We start from the raw sequence: 23,314 nt of genomic DNA, 5'->3' as shown, positions 1-23,314 counted from the left end.
GCAATTACGTACAAAATTTTGATTTTTAAAAAATTCCAAAATTCCACAAGAAAAGCTCATTATGTAGAGTCTCACTATCAGAAATTCACCATAATAGACACGTCCCCATTCAGCAAACTCATTAATGAAAGGGTTAATATTAATTATAACTAAAAACAGAAAACATAATTGGCTTTTATTATCAAATGATGACTCACTTTCTTAATTTTTCTTCTAAAATATCCAAAAGTTCATTTCCAAAAACTGCAAGGAAAAAAAATCAGAGTATTTAATTTTTTAAAATTTTAGAACTTTTAGAACCTGGTAACTTTAGATTTAATTTTTTATGTTCATTTATTAAATTTTTATGTTTTATTATAATTATAATAAAATTAAATTTTATATTCATTTATTATGTTGAAAAGAAGAAAATAACCAATCGGTTGGTAGTAGAAGCAAAAAATGAAGAATGGGAAAGGAAGCGCGTGATTATTAATAGCAAATTGGGCTTCAAGCAATCAGCGGAATCGTGGAAGGTCCTTAAAGACTTGAGAAAACAGAAAAATCACAATGCTGGTTTGCAATTAATACCTTTGAAAGATTGGATGAAGTACTATGACTTTTAAAAGACCGGGAAGAGTTTAAGACAGTGGAGGATTTTGGTGTGGAAGACTCGGGCTTAAAAGTTTCTGTTAGGGAAGTGCAACTCTTACTAAAGGAGGGAAGGAATGGAGCTCTTTGACTTCCTCTCTTTGCAACTCGACTTTCTCCAGTCCAACTTTCCTAACAGTGAGGTAATTTTCCTTGGTGATTTTAATGTTCACAACTCCAGCTGGCTTCCGTTTTCTAGTCACACCGACCTAGCTAGTCGAGATGCTGAGGCTTTTGCAATTACTAATGATCTTGCACAGATTGTTCACTTACCTACAAGAATACCAGACAATCCTAATCATACAGCCAACACGCTTGATCTTTTTTTCACTAACAACCCTTCTAAGTACGCAGTCGAAGTGAGAAGTCCTTTAGGCACTTCAGATCACAACTTGGTGATTGTCTCTTCTCCAATGGAGCCTTTATCTCATGGCTATTCCCAACCTTGTGTTGTTTGGCATTACAAGAATGCAAAATGGGATGACCTGCGAGATTTCTTTTCTTCTTTTCCTTGGTCGGATTACTGTTTCAAAACTTCTGATGTCAATGTTTGCTCAGATCGTGTCAGTGAAATTATTCTTGCAGGAATGAAATCCTTTATCTCACACTCCACTTTAAAATCTCGTCCTTTATCTAAACCTTGGTTTTCCAATAAATGTGCTAAGGCTGTTCAAGAGAAGAATGTTGCATATCGTAATTGGCTTGTTTCTAATTCTTCAGTTTCATTTTCTGCCTACACTAAAGCTCGCAACAATTGTAAAGCAGTTATTAATCAGTCCAAACTAGAGTTTGAACAGGTAGAGTAGAAAACTTGCTTCTTGCCCAAATGGTAGCCGAGCATTCTGGTCTTTTGCCAAAGCTATTGGCTGCAACTTTTGCCCATCTCTGCTCCTACCTCTGTCCAAACCAGATGGCTGTGTTGTCACTTCAGCCAAGGATAAAGCTGACCTGCTAGGATTCCATTTTTCTTCTATATAATGGTATCTATCCCATTACATAAAAAGCAGGAGAAAAAGAGATAAACAATTCCTGGGCCATAATTATGAGAGCATCCTTGGATGAAGGGGACACTTCCTATAGATTGGAAGTATGCAAATGGGTCTCTTACTCACAATGGGGGGAGATAAAAGAGTGATGTGAGTAATTATAGATCTGTAGGTTTAACTTCTGTTCCAGGGAAAATAATTAGTGTCACTCATTAAGGCAGTACTGCAAGATCATCTTAACAGGAATGGAATTATACAGAAATCACAGCATGGATTTATTAAGGGGGGGTCCTGTCTGACCAATCTGATTAACTATTATGATGCAATAACAAAGGAACTGGGTGCTGTTGTTGTTGTTTGGTTTTTAGGAGCATTAGCAACTAAGGCCATATTGCTCCGGGATATGCGGTGGTCATTCCCTGACCTTTCCGCATCCTTTGTATTTCGTGGTGACAGGCTCGAACCCTGGTCTAATCAAGAAGCGTGTGCTATGCACTACTGCTCCTTCCCATCTGGCAATGGAGGCACCTGGAACTGGGTGCAAATAATAATTTTGACATATATTAGATTTCAGTAAAGCTTTTGACACTTTCACATTAAAGACTACTGTGCAAACTGGAGCAGTGTAGCATTAGGGGAAAGTTACTGCTATGGAAAAAGGGTTGGTTAAGTGGCAGAGGACAAAGGGCAGTTATAAATGGGCATTATTCTTCTTGGATTAATGTTATTAGTGGAGTCCTAAAGTAGTGGAGAGCTGGGCTTACTGTTTACATTATTTATTAATGATATTGATGAGGGCATACCAAGCTTATTATCTAAGTTTACAGATGATACAAAGGTTGGCAGTGCAGTAATAACAGGAATCAAGGCATACTATTTCAGCAACACCTAGATAAATTAAACATATGGGCATCATAATTCCAAAATAATATATGAATTAGGTGGCAACAAGGTTGTCGAAACCAAAAGAGATAGTAGTAGTAGTAGTGGCATGTGATGCAAGAAAGCAAGTGTATGAGCTTATGTAGCATCAGCCAAAAAAAGATAAAAAAAAAAAAAAAAAAAAAAAATCACACCATTCCCTCCAAATGCCTGTCCAGTTCCTCCTTAAATTTATTCAACCTATCAACTTCCACAACAACAGATGGAAGTTTGTTCCAGCAATTAACCACCCGCTGACTAAAGGCAAATTTCCGCACATCTATTCTACATCTGTCTTTTCTTAATTTGAATTTATGCCCCCTTAGGTTCGTAATCTGAACAAGTGGAAGAATCCCATCAGAATTCAGCGTGCTCAACCCATTCAAGGCCTTATACACCTCAATCAGATCACCGCGCAGGTGCCTAGTCTCCAGCCACTGCAATTTGCAGAACTTAGACTTCTCTTGGTAAGAGGATCCCTTCATTCCCCTCACCAATCTTGTTGCCCTTCTCTGTACACGCCCAAGCAAATTGACATCCTTCCTAAAATGAGGCCTCCAGACCTGTATGCAGTACTCAAGGCGTGGCCTGACCATTACCTTATACAGAGGGACAATCACCTCCTTTTCCTTGCTAGCAAAATTCTTATATATCATTGACAAAACCCCATGACCTGCCCTGGCAGCCTGTCTGCATTGCTCAGAAAACTTCATATCTGACTGCACAATTACTCCCAGGTCTTTTTCATTTTCTACTACCTTTAGTGTAGTACCACACAATTGGTACATTTCTCTGGGGTTACTTCTACCTATATGCAGTACTTTGGATTTGTCAAGGTTAAACTTCAGTTGCCACTTCTTAGCCCATCTGCCCAAATTATCTAGATCCTGTTGCATTAGCACACTTCCACTGCTGTCATTAACAACCCTGCCAACCTTTGTATCATCTGCAAACTTCGACACTAAGCCTGATATACCTTCATCAATATCATTGATAAATATACAAAACAACAGTGGACCCAAAACCGAATCCTGTGGGACTCCACTAATAACATTAGTCCACGAAGAACAGCACCCACTGATTACCACCCTCTGTCTTCTCCCACTTAACCATCCTTTTATCCAGTGTAGCAACTTACCCTTAATACCATTCTGCTCCAATTTGTACAATAGTCTTCCACATGCAACAGTGTAAAGCTTTCCTGAAATCCAAATATATGATATCAAAATTATTTTTTTCATCCAGTTCCTTTGTAACCACATCATAATATCCTATAAAATTTGTCGGACAAGACTTTCCCTTAACAAACCCATGCTGTGTCTGAATTATTGCTGCAGTCTTGTCTAAATGATCCTGCAATGCATCTTTAACCAGTGACTCCATTATTTTACCCGGAACTGAAGTTAAACTAACTGGTCTGTAATTACTCGTGTCACCCTTCGATCTCCCTTTGTGAATTGGGGATACATTTGCACATCATCTGCAGTCCATGGAAACCTCCCCTGAGTCCAAGGATGCTCTCATAATTATGGCTAAGGGTTTGCTTAGTTGCTTTGCCGCCTCCTTTAATATAACTGGATAGATCCCATCCACCCCAGGTGCTTTTCTTATGTTTAACTTCAACAATTTCTCCTCCACTTTGCTCTCAGTTATTACAAAATCATTAAGTATCCTGCTACAACTTGATAACCTTCTGCCATTTTCAAACCTTAATAATTCCTCATGTGTGAACGTAGATGCAAAATACTCATTCAGTTTGTTTGCTATCTGAGCAGGATCATCAACAGTCGAACCATCAATGTCAAGTGGACCAATCAGATTCATCCCCTTCCTTTTAGAGTTTATATAATTAAAGAAATCCTTGCTGTTTTTCTTAGCATATTTTGCCAAGGATTTCTCATAATCTGCCTTCGCCTGCCTAACCTCCTTTGTGACCTGATTACAGACTAGCTTATATCTGCCATAGGCTTCTGAGTCGCTTGATAATTTATATGCATCCCATGCATTTTTCTTCTCTGTTACGAGTCTCATTCGTTCATTTGATAACCATTTAGGCCTAAACCTTGAACAATATTTCTTGATAGGTATGAAACTTTTAGTAGCATCCACGATTAATTCCTTGAATGCTTCCCACTTATAAATTCTGTTGGTAACATCATCAGTTGATCCCACTGTACAGAATTTAAAAACTTTCTGAGACCACTGTACTCACCTTTATGGAAGCAAAAACCCTTTCCTTTACCCCTGATGGTAATTAAATCTTTAAGTAAATCCCACATCAGTACACTGTGATGACTGCCACCTAGTGGTTCCTTTATCTGCAAATTCTTAATACACGAATGATCACTGCTGATAACCAGATCAAGAGTATTACTCTCTCTCGAACATGCTGCTGCAGAAAACAATCATCCAATAAATCCACAAAAGTCTGACTAGTGTGTGAGTGACCGACCCACAAGTTCTAGTCAATAGCTGGGAAGTTAAAATCCCCCATTATAAGACATTCCGATTTACTAGCCCACTCTATTTCTCTGTTCAATCGTTCATTGTATTCATTCGAGTCATTAGGCCTATAACACACTCCTACTCTTATTTTTGCTTTCACAGTGCTTATGTCACACCAAACTGACTCAACAGTGCACTGTTCATCTATATCAACTGGGTGCACTTCTTTTGATTTTATGTTTTTCTTAATTAACAGCATAACACCTCCTCCCTTTCTATCCTGTCTATCCTTTCTGTACACATTGTACTCTCCAAATTCCAGTTCTGCATTCCTTATATCTGTGTGACACCACATCTCTGCTATCCCAATATTGTACAGTCTGACATGAAGTTTTCTGAGCAGTACAGACATTCTGCTAGAACCGGGGTTCTGTCTATGATATACAGGAACTTTGCTAGCAGGAACAAGGAGGTGATTGTCCCACTGTATAAGGCAATGGTAGGCCACATTTTGAGTATTGCACACTTGTCTGGAAGCTTCAATTTAAGAAAGATGTGGATCTCTTGGAACAGGCATTATTTAATATGCGTTATTCTTCTCTTGCAGAGAAGAGTAACCATATTAATCAAGGACACAAAGGATTCTTAAAAAACCCTTACTACAAAATACTTCGGTTCTACAAATTGCAGCACTTGGAAACCAGGCACCTATGAAGAGATCTGATTGAAGTGTTTAAGACCTTAAATGGATTGAGTAAACTTAATGATGATGGTATTCCAACTCTTTCTGAGATGATGCACAAGGGGACATAAATTGAAAAAGCAGGGCTGCAGAAATAATGTATAAAAATTTGCTTTCAGTCAGAGAGTAACTGATTTTTGGAACAAACTACCATTTATTATTTCGGAAGTGGGCAGCTTGAATAAATTTAAAGAAGATGGACAAATGAGGTTGAGAGTGGTTTTTTTTTTTTTTGGCTAATGCTGAAATTTTGATGCAAAATTTTCTAGAGTTTCACCTTTTATTCCCTATTACAACTTTACAGCCCTAGTGATAAGGCTTATTTCAATGTGAATAATCAATTTGATTTGAATGGTAACAAATAATTCTTTGTTGGCTTGAAATTTAGAAGACTCATTTGCTTCTCAACAGGAAGACCTTGCATTAGCTGTCAACTATAGTTTACAGCTAATGCAATGTATAGAATAATATATTTTCAAAAGATGATTCATGTATTTAAATTAAAAAATTCTTGGATCAGTGAGAGAGCTGATTGTTTGAGAAATGTGCAATAGACTGTCAATGAAGTGTCACCACAGGACACTTGCCTAATGGTGTGTGAATTAATGATAAAACTGCATTTTATCATTGCGAAGGTATGGCAAAAAAAAATTATTGGCTAGTGTTACTACTGATTAGTAAAAGAAAATGAAGTTAATCAGAAAAATAAAATAAAATAAAATAGTGACAAGTAGACATTCTAAAAATATCACTACAATTTTTTTCATCATCCACTAACTCCAAAAATTTATCCTAAAACTGTATTTTATCATTGGGAGGTGCTCCAATATCATAGTCGGCATTTGAGATAAATGATTACCAGCAACTGCTATATATATTATTAAAAACTTTTATAACCATACTAAAAAACACTCCTTGGACAAACTGGAGCAGTCATAATCTGAATAAGGTTATACTATTTAAACATTTTTGAAATGGAATAGTGTGTAAATAATATAAAAACATGATCAGCAGTTTATAAAAAAAGATACTGAAATCTTACCAATATTATCAGGTGCTCCAATATGAAAATTATGGTCAAATGATAAATGATTAAACAACTCTGCCCTACACATACAAAGAAAACATTTAATTATTAATGACTATTGTCAAATATTTTTGATATCATCATCATTATGTTGTTTAATATTAAAAATCACAAAATTATTTAAGTATCACATTCTGTAATTAATGCTATTGTTTTGTGCATATACAAAAAAAATGAATTCCATTACAGTGGTACCTTGGATTGCGAGTAACTTGGTCTGTGAGTATTTTGCAAGACGAGCAAAAATTTTTAATAAATTTTAACTTGATAAACGAGCGAGGTCTTGCAATACGAGTACAGTCAGTCCTTGTATAACACGTGTTTACACTACACGAATTCGATCATACACGATTTATAAATACCGGAACAATATCTTATATAACACGAACCGAATTCGCTTATGAATGATTTGCCTTTGTGTTTACAAGAAATGGCAGTCAAACGCAGAATCACCCCAACCGAACGCAACACGATAGGAATGAAGAGAAGATTCTGAAAATGTATTTATGTTTTTTATATCAGTGAAGGGGGAAACACATTTCACTATAATAATGTAAAAACCAGCACAATTCCAGCTATCGATATAATCGCAAATGCAAATGCCATTAGATTGAGTTTACTACCAGTTTATAACAAATTCCACTAGCAGGCATGCAACTGGAAATTGTTTTTATTATTTTATGGTAGTAACCCCTAGAAATGTGCTTTAGTAAAATGTGAGGTGTTAATAGTGTATCTCTGCCTTTATGGTGTTGTTTATTCAGTTACTACATACGCGCAGCTTTGTTTATGTGTATCAAGCGAGCCTCCTCATTTTGTAATAGCGCGAGCGATTAATCTGTTTAACGACAATGCAATGTCATATTTCCGTGAAATCCTCAAAAGGAGGCAAAAGCAAGTGTCATTGGATAGGTTCCTTGTTAAAGTCACAAAAAGAAAAAGTCAACAGATAGCAGTGATTCCGTTAGTGACAGTGAAAGTCGTCCTACCCAATAATTAATAAATTCAATTGCTTTATGTATATTAAATTTAAATATTAAAAATATAAAAAGGTATGTATGTATTTTGTATTAATCATTTTTACAGTATATGAATATTTTTGAGTTTTGGAACAAATCATCTGGGTTTCCATTATTTCTTATGGGGAAATTCGCTTTGATATACGAGCACTTTGGATTACGAGCATGTTTCCGGAACGAATTATGCTCGCAAACCAAGGTACCACTGTATATAAAAAAAAGTTCTCTTTATACTCTGGCAGAGTCATGTAATTCAGAAGAGTTTACAATTAATCATTTTGACAATTAATACAATAATTAATGTAATTAGCATTCAGCCACATGGCTGTATCAGGCCTGTGTGAGTTTAGCTCCTGTACAAAGTGTATTTTAATAATGGTTAATTATAATCATTAATTACAGTAATACCCCGAAGTTACGCGATAGGTGGGTCCGACGAAAATCGCGCAAGTCGAATTCGCGTAAGTCGGGTACAACTTTGCATATAAATACATATAAATTTTGCTCAATTGGGACCAAGGACTAACAAAAACACTAGTTTAGAAGAAAAATATTAATAAAATTGCAGTTCTGTATACATATTAATACAAAATATGTATTAAAAAAACAAATGACTTACGTTAAAAAGTTATTTCGATGTCGATGGCTTCATAAAATCTAACAAATTCGTCTGACGACACAGCGCCTTCTTTTTTTCACGCAGAATTTCTTCGTAGCAAGCTAATAATTTTTTTTATTCCTTGCTTTGTAGCTATAACGCGTTCTTCGTTGGAGTCTATGTTTTCTAAAATTTTTAAGCCCTTTACAATTGAGCCCTTTTCAATTTTCAACCTGTCAAGTTTGCAATTGTCATGTGCTTTTCGCCGTTGCTTCATTTAGGCCTGTAGCACGTGCAATATCACATGGTCTTTCATTTCGCTCAAAGCGTTTCACAATTTCATATTTTTTCTCTATCGACAGAGGCGGACTGGCCATAAGCCTTACCGGGGAAACCCCGGTGGGCCGGTGTGATTTTGGCCATAAACCATAGTATGAGGCCACTATAAATTTTCCCGGGTAAGAATTTTTGACCCAGTCCGCCTCTGTTTATCGATAATTGCTTTTCTTTTTCTCTCTGAATCTGCAGTGTCTTCACCAGGACGCTTCCTTTTCACACCTTTTAATTAAGTATTTTACTCATTTTTAGGGAATAAAGCGCAATTACAAAACGAGGAGGCACGCTTGATACACATAAACAAAGCTGCGCGCATGTAGCAACTGAATAAACGACACCATAAAGGCAGAGATACACTATTAACACCCCACATTTCTAGGGGTTACTACCATAAAACAATAAAAATCCAGTTGCGTTTCTGCTAGTGAAATCTGTTATAAACTGGTAGTAAACTCGATCTAATTGCATTTGCGATTATACCAATAGCTGGAATTGTGTTGGTTTTTACGTTATTATGGTGAAATGTGTTTTTCCCTTCACTGATATAAAAAACATAAAATCAGCAAAGTTGAATTTTGTTCATCTTTCGCTCTCATTCTCCGCCGTCGCACCGTATATCGATAACATATGAAAAACGACCTTGAAGATAGTGGGCGGCAGCGTTGCCAAACGAAAAAATCAAGAACCGCGTAACTCCGAGTTCGCGTAAGTCGGGGTATTACTGTATAAACTAGTTTTTTCTGGAGCATTTTGCATACTCAGCCTCATTAAATTATATTCAAGAAAAACTCAAAATAAAATTATAGAATATGTATTGAGGACTTACTGAATTACAATGATTAAATATTCTGATGAATGGCTATGAAATGACTGTGTTAGTAAAGTGCCAATTTTAATGGTGAAAATTGAATAGCATAAAAAAAGTAAAATCAAAGTAAATCAAAAAGTAATTAAATGTTTCAAAACCTTTGATATTTTATATCAAAGGTTTTGAAACATTTAATTAATCAGCAGGATAAATCAGATATTCTGAAGCTAATTTACATGTTTTTCTTTTTTTATTTGTATTGACAGTTTTCTGACACAGTGGTTCTCAAATTATTCATTATTGGATTTCTGGTTAATTCCTCGCAATATTCTCTTTAGGTGGGTTCCAATTTTAGTTAAATTTTATATTGAATGATGAAATATATAGGTCTCATATGAGATTTTAAAAAACAAGATTATAATTGAGCACTACACAAAGACCAGAATGAGGTACTGTCAAAATGATAAGTCTATTAATATGTTAATATGTGCTCATCAAATTGTCGTTTTTATTTTTCCTTCCTCCCTCATCCAATCTGTAATGCTTCCTTGTGCATTTGGAAATGCACAATACAAATACAAAAAACGAATTTTAGGCTACTATGCTATGTTTTTGATTTAATAGTAGCACGTACTTTGTCCTAAAGCGCGCCTAATTGCAAAAGATAATCTTGTTAATACAAAAGAACCTGGATTGGGAATTGTCATGTTTCCTGACAGATTATTAGCATTAGCATTTTAGCATTAGTAGAGGCATTTGATGCAAGAAAGCAAGCTTATGCAGCATTAGCCAAAAAAAAAAAAAAAAAAAACCCACTTCCACTTCACCCCTCTGTTCGTTCAAATTACCTGTCCAGCTGAGCCTTAAACTTATTTAGGCTATCAACCTCCACCACAAGGGATGGAAGTCTGTTCCACCAACCAACCACCTGCTGGCTAAAGGCAAATTTCAGCACGTCTATCCTACATCTGTCTTTCCTCAATTTGAATTTATGCCCTCTCAGGTGATTTTTCTGAGCTAGAGGAAGAATCCCATCAGCATTGAGCATGCTTAAACCATTCAAGGCTTTATACACTTCTATCAGATCACCTCGCTGGTGCCTAGTCTCCAGACACTGTAATTTGCAAAACTTAAGCCTTTCTTCGTAAGAGCACCCCTTTGTTCCATTCACTAATCTTGTTGCCCTTCTCTGTACTCGTTCCAGCAGCTCTACATCCTTCTTGAAATGAGGCCTCCAGACCTGTATACAGTACTCTAGGTGTGGCCTCACCATTGCCTTATGCAATGGAATAATCACCTCCTTATCCCTGCTGGAAAAATTCCTGTATATCATTGACAATACTCCATGAGCTACTCTTGCAGCCCGTCTGCACTGCTCAGAGAACTTCATATCTGCCTGCACAACCACCCCCAAGTCCCTTTCATTCTCTACCACTGTCAGTGTAGTACCACAGAGTTGATACGTTGCTCTGGGGTTGCTGTTTCCCATGTGTAGTACTTTACATTTGTCAACGTTAAACTTCATTTGCCACCTCTCAGCCCATCTGCTCAACCTTTCCAGATCCTGTTGCAGCAGCATAGTGTCAGTAGTGTCCTTGACAACCCTGCCAACCTTTGTATCGTCTACAAACTTGGACATTAAGCTTGATATACCATCATCAATATCATTTATAAATACAGAAAACAATAATGGACCCAACACTGAGCCCTGAGGGACTCCACTAATAACATTAGTCCACGATGAGCAGTGTCCATTGATTACCACTCTCTGTCTTCTCCCCCTCAACCACCCCTTTATCCATAGCAGCAATTTGCCTCCAATGTCACACTGCTCCAATTTGTGTAGCAGTCTTCCATGTGCAACAGTATCAAAAGCCTTTCTAAGATCTAAGTATATAATATCAAAGTTATTCCCTGCATCCAGTTCTTTTGTAACTGCATCATAGTATCCAATCAAGTTGGTCAGGCAAGACTTCCCCTTAACAAAACCATGCTGTGTCTGAGCTATAACTGAAGTCCTGTCTAAATGATCCTGCAGTGCTTCTTTAACCAGTGCCTCCATTAATTTTCCTGGCACAGAAGTTAAGCTTACAGGTCTATAATTACTTGTCGCCCTTTGATCCTCCTTTATGAATTGGAGTCACATTTGCACATTTCCAGTCTATGGGTACCTCCCCTGAGTCCAAGGAAGCTCTCATAATTATGGCTAAGGGTTTGCTTACTTCCTTTGCTGCCTCCTTTAATATAACTGGATAGATCCCATCCACCCCGGGTGCCTTTCTTGTGTTTATCTTCAACAGTTTCTCCTCCACTTTACTCCCAGTTATTTAAAGATTCTCTAGCTTACTGCTAGAGTTGAATACAACTCTGGCATTCCCCTTGCTGAATAACTCCTCATGTGTGAATGTCGATGCAAAATATTCATTTAGTTTGTTAGCTACCTGAGCAGGATCATCAACAGTTGACCCATCAATATCAAGTGGACCAATCTGATTCATCCCCTTCCTTCTAAAGTTTACATAAGTAAAGAACTCTTTGCTGTTTTTCTTTGCATCCCTTGCCAAGGATTTCTCGTAATCTGCCTTCGCCTGCCTAACCTCCTTTGTAACTTGGTTGCATATCAACTTGTATCTATCATAGGCTTCTGTGTCATGTGTTAATTTGTAAGTATCCCATGCATTTTTCTTCTCTGCCATATGCCTCATTAGTTCATCTGACATCCATTTTGGCCTAAACCTTGAACAATATTTCTTAGTTGGTATGTAAAGCCTAGTAGCTTCCAAGAATAAGTTCTTTGAATGCTTCCCATTTTGAATTTGCTGTTGGTAACATCATCAGTTTGTCCCACTGTATAGAATTTAAATACTGTCTCAGTCCATCGTAGTCGCCTTTACGGAAGCAATAACCCTTCCCTTTACCCCTAATGGTAGTTACCTCTTTGAGTAAATCCCACTTCAGCACACTGTGATCACTGCCACCTAGTGGTTCATTTATCTGCAGATTCTTAATGCATGAAGAATCACTACTGATAATCAAATCAAGAGTATTACTCCCTCTAGTTGCCTCCCGAACATGCTGATGTAGAAAACAATCATCCAATAAATCCACAAAAGCCCTGCTAGTGTGTGAGTAACCAGCCCTCAAATTCCAGTCAATATCTGGGAAATTAAAATCTCCCATTATAAGACTCTCTGATTTACTGGCCCACTCTATTTCCCTGTACAGTTCCTTATTATACTCATCAGAGTCATTAGGCCTATAGCACACTCCTACTCTCAATTTTGATCTCCCAATGCTTATGTCACACCAAACTGACTCAACACTGCACTGTCCAGCGATGTCGACTGGCTTCACTTCCTTGGTTTTTATGTGTTTCTTAACTAATAGCATAACCCCTCCCCCTTCCTATCCTGTCTATCCTTTCTGTAGACGTTGTACTCCCCAAATTCCTGTTCTGCATCCCTTATATCTGTGTGACACCACGTCTCTGATATCCCAACAATATCTGCCTTTGATGTTTTGAGCAATACCTCAAATTCATCAAATTTATTTACTAAACTCCTAGCATTGGTGTACACGCAAGTATACCTGCACCTGTTTCTATTCTTAGCTACCCTAACACAACCCATGTGTTTACTTGTACCGCAATGACTCCCAGCAGTCTCTGAAATACCATGCATCTTGTTTTTCAGGCTTCTGCTCATTCTAATAGAAGCAGTGCAAGAATCTCTTTCACCTCTGCCAGTGGCTACTGTCAATCTATTGGTCTTTGTCTCCCCCCAAGCTAGCAGTTTTCCGACCCAACTAACACTGCCTCAATAGCATCAGCAAATATTCTTGCACAAGGAAGCATTACTTCATGCATTAAGAATCTGCAGATAAATGAACCACTAGGTGGCAGTGATCACAGTGTGTTGAAGTGGGATTTACTCAAGGAGGTAACTACCATCAGAGGTAAAGGGAAGGGTTTTTGTTTTCGTAAAGGCAACTATGATGGACTGAGACAGTATTTAAATTCTATACAGTGGGACCAACTGGTGACGTTACCAACAGCAAACTCAAAATGGGAAGCATTCAAGGAACTAATATTGGAGGCTACCAGGCTTTACATACCAACTAAGAAATATTGTTCAGGGTTTAGGCCTAAATGGTTGTCAGATGAACTAATGAGACATGTGGCAGAGAAGAAAAATGCATGGGATACATACAAATTAATGGGTGACATGGAAGCCTATGATAGATATAAGTTGGTCTGTAACCAAGTCACAAAGGAGATTAGGCAGGCAAAGGCAGACTACGAAAAATCCTTGGCAAAGGATGCAAAGAAAAACAGAAAAGAGTTCTTTACATATTTAAACTCAAGAAGGAAAGGGATGAATCAGATTGGTCCACTGGATATTGATGGTTCAACAGTTGAGGATCCTGCTGAGGTGGCTAACAATCTAAACGAGTATTTTGCATCTACATTCACGCATGAGGAGTTATTCAGGAAGGAGAATGATGTAGGTAAAGTAAACATTGGCAGTAAGCTGGATGATTTTGTAATAACTGAGAGGAAAGTGGAGGAGAGATTGTTGAGGATAAACATAAAAAAGGCACCTGGGGTGGATGGGATCTATCCAGTTATATTAAAGGAGGCAGCAAAGGAAGTAAGCAAACCCCTAGCCATAATTATGAGAGCTTCTTTGGACTCAGGGGAGGTACCCATAGACTGGAGATGTGCAAATGTAACCCCAATTCACAAAGGAGGATCAAAGGCTGACACAAGTAATTATAGACCTGTTAGTTTAACTTCTGTTCCAGGTAAATTAATGGAGGCACTGGTTAAAGAAGCACTGCAGGATCATCTAGACAAGAATTCAGTTATAGCTCAGACGCAGCATGGTTTTGTTAAGGGCAGGTCTTGCCTGACCAATCTGATTGGATACTATGATGTAGTCACAAAAGAACTGGATGCAGGGAATAACTTTGATATTATATATTTGGATCTTAGAAAGGCTTTTGATACTGTTGCACATGGAAGACTGCTGCACAAATTGGAGCAGTGTGGCATTGGAGGCAAATTGCTGCTATGGATAAGGGGATGGTTGAGTGGCAGAAGACAGAGATTGGTAATCAATGGACACTGCTCAACGTGGACTAATGTTATTAGTGGAGTTCCTCAGGGTTCAGTGTTGGGTCCGTTGTTGTTTTCGGTGTTTATGAATGATATTGATGATGGGATATCAAGTTTAATGTCCAAGTTTGCAGATGATACAAAGGTTGGCAGGGTTGTTAAGAACACTACTGACGCTATGCTGCTGCAACAGGATCTGGAAAGGTTGAACAGATGGGCTGAGAGGTGGCAAATGAAGTTTAACATTAACAAATGTAAAGTACTACATATGGGAAACAGTAACCCCAGAGCAACGTATCAACTCTGCGGTACTACACTAACAGTGGTGGAGAATGAAAAGGACCTGGGGGTAATTGTGCAGGCAGATATGAAGTTCTCTGAGCAGTGCAGACGAGCTGCAAGAGTAGCTCATGGTGTCTTGTCAATAATATACAGGAATTTTTCTAGCAGGGATAAGAAGGTGATTATTCCCTTGTATAAGGCAATGGTTAGGCCACATCTTGAGTACTGTATACAGGTCTGGAGGCCTCATTTCAAGAAGGATGTAGAGCTGCTGGAACGGGTACAGAGAAGGGCAACAAGATTAGTGAATGGAACAAAGGGTTGCTCTTACGAAGAAAGGCTTAAGTTTTGCAAATTACAGAGTCTGGAGACTAGGCACCGGCGAGGTGATCTGATAGAGGTGTATAAGGCTTTGAATGGTTTGAGCATGCTCAATGCCAATGGGATTCTTCATCTTGCTCAGAATAATCACCTCAGAGGGCATAAATTCAAATTAAGGAAGGACGGATGTCGGATAGATGTGCGGAAATTTGCCTTTGGCCAGCGGGTGGTTGGTTGGTGGAACCGACTTCCATCACTTGTTGAAGTTGATAGCCTAAACAAATTTAAAGCTCAACTGGACAGGTATTTCGAACGAACGGAGGGGTGAAATGGGAGTGGTGTGTGTTTTTTTTTTTTTTTTGGCTGATGCTGAATAAGCTTGCTTTCTTGCATCATATGCCTCTACTAATGCTAATGCTAATTACAGGTAATTAAAAGCAATGGATAATTATGTAAATATAAGTAAGGTACATAAGTAGAGTATAATCTTGGTAATTTATTACCAGTGGGATTACCAAGGGTGTAATGAATTAACCACCACGATGAGTTAAAGGATGTGTAAGACATAAAATAAGAATAGCATGTAAATTTTGAAAAGATATTAAGTATCAAGAGAAGTTCTTATTTTATAAAAGCTTACAGTACATTAAAATAATATTGTATAGAGTATTTATATAAAATAACCATTTATTCTTTTTAAAACATACTTAATTCCTGACTAAATTTTTTTTCTCCATAGCAGAAACCATTTCAAATTTTTTATCATTAGTATCAATTGTCACTAAATAATTTTTAACTGTTTTGGCTGCATTAATTGCATCATTTCTACTCATAGTTTATGCTGTTTCTGTGATGTTTTTCAGCTCTTTTCTGACAAAACTATAAATCAGCAACTTCACTTATGTCACCAAGGAAGAACTCAATGTGAGACATTGGTGAATATCATGTGAGACAAAACATAACATCACAGTAAAACTGTATCCATTTTGGTGCACCATTTCAAATAAAGCATTAAATTTTTTTCCCTTTCCTTCTCCATGAAATCTTCATTCAGACTTGTTTCATTATCCTGTTCTGTCCAAGAAAATGTTGAAATCCTGAATTATCTGAAACAAATCACGGCGTTTCATTCATCACTTGATTCCAATTTTTGTGGATACAATGAATATAATCATACAGAATTATCTAAAGATGTTGTTTTGTTTTCATAGAAGCTATTAAAATTTCAATTAAATGCTATTAAAATTCTTAGCATATAAATTCATAGCTATATAAAATTGATTGAAAGAGAAACAGTTAAAAGTTTTCTATGACTCCTTGATCCAGTGGTTGTAAAGTAGTTATCAAGTTTACTGGCAAAATAATAAGTTATATGGGTAATAATAATTTACTGTAGACAAATGAGAATGCAATTGAAATTGATAATTCTTGAAAGATTTGTAATGGAGCAATGAATGAATATCAAATTTTGCTTTAAACTGGGAAAATCTGAAACAGAATCGCACAAACTATTAAAAACTCTTTATGGTAATGAAACATTAAATCATACTAGTGTGTATGAATGGCATAAGCAGTTCAACGACAGACCCAAGAATGGGTCTGTCTTTGAAATGAGGACAAAAAAGAGAACTGTCTTTTCTGTCCTCTTGAAATGAGGACAGAAAAGAGAACAGAAATTGTGGTAAGAGATTATCCTATGACCCTCAGAATGATGGCTGATGAGTTGTATATGATGAATAAGGAGATGATTTGTCAAATTCTATATGAAGATTTTGGCAAAATTTGTACTGCACAGATTCACAGAAGCAACAAAGAGTGTCATCATGTGACGACTTCATCCAGATTTGTCAAGCAATCCTAATTTTATTGATCACATTGTCACTGGAGATGAGAGATGGGTGTTTCAGTACAACCTGGAGATGAAGCATTAGAGCATGCAGTGGACTTCAAAATCATCACAAAAGTCCAAAAGGTTTTGTTTACTGAAGTGCAGGATCAAGATGATGTGGATCGTGTTTTTTGCCAAACAGCATGATTCACAAGGAATTTATACCTGAAGGAAAGAGAGTCAATGCTGTGTTTTATGTACAGGGGCTTCAAAGACTACTGAAGTGCATTTCCCAGGTGAGATCGCAATCTCAAGAGAACAGCAACTGGTTCTTGTTGCACAACAGTGCCTCCACCCATTCTGCACTCATTGTGGGGACAGTTCTAATGAAATATGGCATTGTACAAAACAACCATCCATCCTACTCTCCTTTATCTAACACCAGAAAAAAATTAGTTTTATTTTAGTAATACTGAGGTGAAAGATTTGAAAGCATTTCTTTGAATCCAAATCTATGTTTTCCACCTAATAACTAAGAGGTTTTCAAAATTAACTAATATCAAAATTGTCAAAATAATATCGCTTATTTTTTAAACTATTTCAAATTTTGTTCTTCAAAGATAAGTTTTAAAATCTTTGAAGAACATATAATAAGAATATAATAATAAAAACTTCATATAATATTATGATTACAAAATTACCTGTTTCCAGTAAAATGTTTCTTGCAAAATAAACAGTCTCGGGAAAATTGTTTATCTGTTCTTTCCAAATGTTGTTGATAAAGTACATATTCCTAAAGTAAAAAATAACCATATCATTAATGCACTGTGTGAGGTGATGCAAGCAATGACTTTTTTTTTCTTGATTTACCAATTCAGTTTTCAAATTTAAAACTTCAAAACCTTAAGTTTTTTTCTCTTTACTTACAACAACAATATTACCGTAACATAATTTGCCCAGTGTTGGTTTTATGGTGCATTAGCACCTTAGTCCATATTGTAGTAGTGTATTATATCTGTGAGTTCATTGGCTGATTCGCATGTTGTGCAGGCTGAAAAACAAGGAAGAACTAATGTGGGCAAACCCTACATTCTCTATCTGAGATTAACTAACTATAGCTCTGATCTAAAAAGTCTTTAAGAATTCCTCTTGTTTGTGACATTATTTGAATCCAGACCTATACAAATGAGTAACAAGTGTCAAAACCACAATACTGTCTTGGAGGAGCACGTGGAACAGTAAAATACCCATCTGAACTCTATCATTGCAAGAATAACTTTGAAGATGATGCGAGCTCTGGGAGGCCTTCAACTGTTACAACTATAATTGTCAATAAGATATGTAACATAATAATGGAAAACAGAAGAATAACCATCCACTGCATAACTAATACCCTTAACATATCACAAGAAAAAGTGCAAGAAACATGGTCTGAGTATTGTCCTAGAAATTAAGATAGTTTCTATGCATCAGTTCCACAAACTTTCAAAAAACAGTTTTGGCATCAGCTCTCAGTGGAATCTTTGGTGTTTTGAAGAAGATCCATAGACCTGTGAGGAGACCTAATTGAAGTGTTTAAAGCTTTAAATGGAGTAAATGAACTAAATGCTAAAGGTGTCTTTCTTGGACAACACACATAAGGGGACATAATTTAAAACAAAAAAAATGTTGCAAAATAGAGATGTGAAAATTTGCTGTCAGATGACTCTTGGAACAAATTTCAATCTGGTGCTGTGAAAGTGGGTAGTTTTGATGCTGTATAAGCTGCATTATTTGCACTACCAACAATAATACTAAATACTAATTTCAAGTTGGTTTTGTGTTGTTGGATGAGATTTGGGTCCACTAATTTCAAATGGGAGGAAAAGAACAGTCTAAGCAGTGGATGCTCCTTCCCTCAGATGGCATCAATTCTTCGAAAATTCTTAGGGATTAGGATAATCATTAGTGGATTATTTAGAAACGGAGTAGACCATTATAGGGGTATGTTATTTTTCACTTCTGCACAAGGTGTGTGCCAATATCAAGGTTAACTAGAGCGAAAAACTGATCACCGGAAGGTGTCATCTATCACAAAGAAAATATGCTGGTGCATTAATTGTAATATAAACAATTCATAATCAAAGGCATAATAAGTATTACAATAAATTACACCATAAGGCTTACAACTTTTCTCCAACTTTGAAAAATCATTCAGTTGGGACTCATTTTCAAAGAGATTAAAGTATCATTGCTTTTATCATTGATATTTTTGAAGGACACGGATAAACCTTCTTTGAGGATTGGTTAGCAGTTTTGTAGAAATGATAGAAGTATATCAGTGAGGAAGGTGGTTATTTAAAAAAATTACGGAAATTTATCTTTCTTACTTGCTTCTTTCATAGTGAGACTCAAAACTTTCAATAATCTCTTGTAGTAGGACTGTGTAGCAAAAAAAAAAAAAAAAAAATGTCATCTTAGAATTGAACTGTTATCATATTTTTATACTCTGAACACAGAGGCATTGAAGAACCAAACTGTGGAGGCCCATACTCTTGATTTGGAACAACACTTAATAAATTCAGTAGGAATAATGTAAACTGAGATCCAAAGGAAATGTTTACAACCTAGCACAGAAAGCACAGTACTTAACTGTCTTATAATAAAGATTAATACACACACACACACACACACACACACACACAGTAAAACAAATAGTCGTGGGAGCATAGTGATACTTAGCATGGATGCTCAAAAAATTACACAAAGGTGGCAAGAATGGCCACCTCTCTACATTAATGAGAGGTATTACAAGTACATAAGTTCTATCAATTATCAAGCAATTGCTTTTAAAGACAGAGACAGAAACAGATATAATTCCAATGTATAAGCAGTTTGTGGACTGCATTTGATCTTTTCTATATATCTGTGGTTGGAGGTTAGATACTTCCTATCAACCACATCCAGAGAAGAATGCAGGTTATGCTTATTGGAAATTTAATGAATTTTAACAAGTATTACAATAAATTACATAAAAATATAATCAATTTTTTGTTTTCTTTTGAATTTTTAAAGATCAGGAACCTCTCTGATCAATATCAAAAAAAGCCTACCAGCATATGCAACTTTCCACCCTCTTTTTAACATTTTTCTAAAATAGTAATATCTTGATGCATACTACCTGTTCATCACTAATGTGTCCAAGGTTATTAAGGAAAAATTCTAAATAGGAATGAAGGAAGTGTACTTTGATACACTTCCTTCATTCCTATTTAGTTCCTTTATTCCTATACACTACCAAATTTTGATAGGCTTGCAATAAATTCTCAATCAAAATTTCAAGTTGTCTATTTTGTCAGCCAAAACCTTTTCATAAACTTTCTTGAAGGATTTCCAAGCTTCCAGTTTCAAAGGATATTTAACATCTTTTAAAATGTTCATCATTCAGTATCTCTCCGATCTGTGGACTAATGAATATACCTTCCTTGACTCTAACATTGAAATCACTAATACAAGAAACTAATTTGAAATATCAATATTAGCCATAAAATGCAAGGAACCCACAAGCTTTCACTGCACGGGTAAAAAAAAAAATAATAAATAATAATAATAAAAAGAGATGAAGTACTTGAAAAAAGAAAATAAACTGGCTATGTGTTACTAATGCAAGTCACTCTCCAGCTTGTTATTTGTTATTGTACATTTTATTTGTTATTTGTTTTTAGGAGCATTAGCAACTAAGGCCATATTGCTCCTGAATATGTGGTGGTCATTCCCTGACCTTTCCACCGTATTTGGTGGTGACGGGCTCGAACCCCGGTCTAATCAAGAAGCGTGTACTATGCACTGCTACTCCTTCCCACCTGGCTACAGAGGCGCCGCTCTCCAACTGACCTCTGAAATAAGTTGTCAGACTCAACCACCCATGGAGGTAATTTATTCCAGTAATTAACTCCTCACTGGCTAAAAGAAAACTTCCTATAATTTAATCGAAAATTCTCCTTCACCATAATTTGAATTATGGCCTTCTAGGTTTGGAATCATTTATAACAGTGAAAATTTTGCTTTAATTCATTTTGTCATCCCCTCTTAGAGCTTCACAGACCACAATGAGGTGCCCTCTAAGGTGCCTGGTTGTCAAACTTGTCTTTCCTTGAAGTCTTTCCTCCTAAGGACACCCTTCTACGGATCGCACCAAACACTTATTATCTCTCTTTCAAGATGTCTTTTTTTTTTTTTTTTTTTTTTATGGTGAGGATTTGTACTCTGACACAATATTCTAAGTGCACTCTTACAATTGCCTTATACAGTGGGATTATGATTTCGGTAACTCTATAATTAACTGTTCAATACATTATCAATAGGACACCGCTATGGGCCTTCCTCATTGCATGCCTATGCTTCTCAGAGAACTTATCATATCCACCCATCTTGTAACTTCCAGATCCCTTTCTTCCTCTACAGTTTTTAATTCAATCCCCTCAAGAGTATGTTATTTTGGGGTTTACAATTCCCCAATTGTATACTGCTGCATTAAAACACAGCTGCCACATTTTGTCCTGAAGCAAATCCAAGTCATTCTGAAGTAGTACTGTTTGTATTGATCGTTAACCATTCTCCCAGTCTTCTGCAAGTCTGACATTATCATTTGCAAATCTGACACGACACCCTCTATCCCTTCACTGATGTTACTTATGAAAGTCAGAAACAACAGCGGTCACACAACTGATCAGTGGGGATCCCCATTTCTAATGTTAAATCAACCTCAAGAGTAACCATTAATCATAACCTTCTGCATCCAGTCCTGCAGTCATTCTGCGATCCATCTTAGAATCTTACCCGTGATTCCAACATGTTCCAGCTTATATAATAATCTGTCATGTGGGACTAAGTCTGCTTTGCTAAAATCCAAGTAAACAGAGTTGAAATTATTTCCTATATCCAGCTTATAAGTAATTACGTCAAAATAGCTGATCAAGTTAGTTAAACATGATTTTCCTTTAACAAAATAAGAAGGGTAGTAAAACAGAACATGGACTGAATTCTCAATGTTTAATGCTTCTGAATTCTCAATGTTTAATGCTTCTGAATTCTTCTTCCTAAATGCTCCTATATTGCACTCTTTATCATTACATCCATGACTTTCTCTATAACTGAAGTCAGACTTCAGTCTGTAATTGGTCTGTATCTTTCCACCTCACTCTTAGAACCAACTTTAAATACTGGTGATGTACATGTCATGTCATGTCTGAAAATCTTTAATGTAGGTTGGCTCCCAAATGGAAGTCGATCTCCGCCTTTGTAACTCTGTGCTGGGAACAGCACTCTGTAACACTAGTCAATTTGTGGCATTTGTGAAGTGTGGGTTATGGTGAGATATTGTTGGACTGGCCACTTTGCAATGAGGAAGCAGCAAGCAATATTCTTAACAACTAAGACAACAACAAATAGTCAATAATAATAATAATAGAAAAAATATAAAATAAATGTAAAAAAATTACTGTGTAACTATTGCCCAGCAGGCAGTAGCAGTGCTAATACCTCTCAGAAGATGCCCTTTCCCAATGTTTGCAGGAGCCCAACCTGGCTGGAGCAATGCAAATATCTCCAAGGAAATCCCTCCCCCCCAAAAAAAGAAGACAGGAAAATCATGGATCATATGATGTTAATTAAGGAGAGAATGAGTCCAAGAACAGTTAAAGTATTACTAGCTGTAGATTGAATTTGAGGTTCTGCATAGATTAATTGGCTGGATAATATATCTCTTATGAGACTCCAAAAGTGAAAATTTTCTTTAGTGTTTGAAACACATGTTGTGTTATATTTAAGCAAGCTGAAATAAGTTCTTACAGAAATGGGTAATGCACAGTGTTGATCTTGATAGTTAGAACCCCAACTACTCACTGGTGATTAAGTTAGAGACTTTAAGATGCTAACTGAAAATTTAAGAGGATAACTCTTCTTCTAGAAAATGCTCAAAACATGGAGAGCAATAAAATTTTCCCAATCTGTACAATGAGTTGTTCGGATCCTTGAGTAAGTTGTTCCAACCAGCATCTGAAGTGGAAGGCACAGATCACCGTAAGAAGAGTAGTAAAATAGAACGTGAACCCAATTCTCAATAGTGCCACGGTAATGCAACTTACTATCTGAGAGGTTAAATAGGAGAGTTTTGTGTTTAAGGAGTCGTGTCTGGTAATCAAGTAAGAAGGGTAC

The 23,314-nt window shown here is 36.5% G+C and overlaps 1 protein-coding gene across 3 annotated transcripts in view; it reads right to left on the bottom strand.

Annotated features, from left to right (window-relative positions):
- LOC150086751 (zinc finger protein 277) overlaps positions 1–23,314 on the bottom strand; it is a 118,894-nt gene that overhangs the window by 43,679 nt on the left and 51,901 nt on the right. For all 3 annotated transcript variants that reach the window (XM_090371560.1, XM_090371558.1, XM_090371559.1), the window contains exons 5-7: positions 17,821–17,912; positions 6,767–6,831; positions 198–243 (exon numbers count right to left, since the gene is read on the bottom strand). In XM_090371560.1, coding sequence (XP_090227686.1) covers positions 198–243; positions 6,767–6,831; positions 17,821–17,912 — 203 coding nt within the window. The remainder of the gene's footprint in view (positions 1–197; positions 244–6,766; positions 6,832–17,820; positions 17,913–23,314) is intronic.

Source organism: Mastigoproctus giganteus, chromosome 4 (genome assembly GCF_048544385.1).
Source record: "Mastigoproctus giganteus isolate SK-2022 chromosome 4, ASM4854438v1, whole genome shotgun sequence".
In the NCBI taxonomy this organism is placed as follows: Eukaryota; Metazoa; Arthropoda; class Arachnida; order Uropygi; family Thelyphonidae; genus Mastigoproctus; species Mastigoproctus giganteus.
Note: the sequence above shows the minus strand (reverse complement) of the source record. Positions and strands in the feature narration are given on the sequence as shown.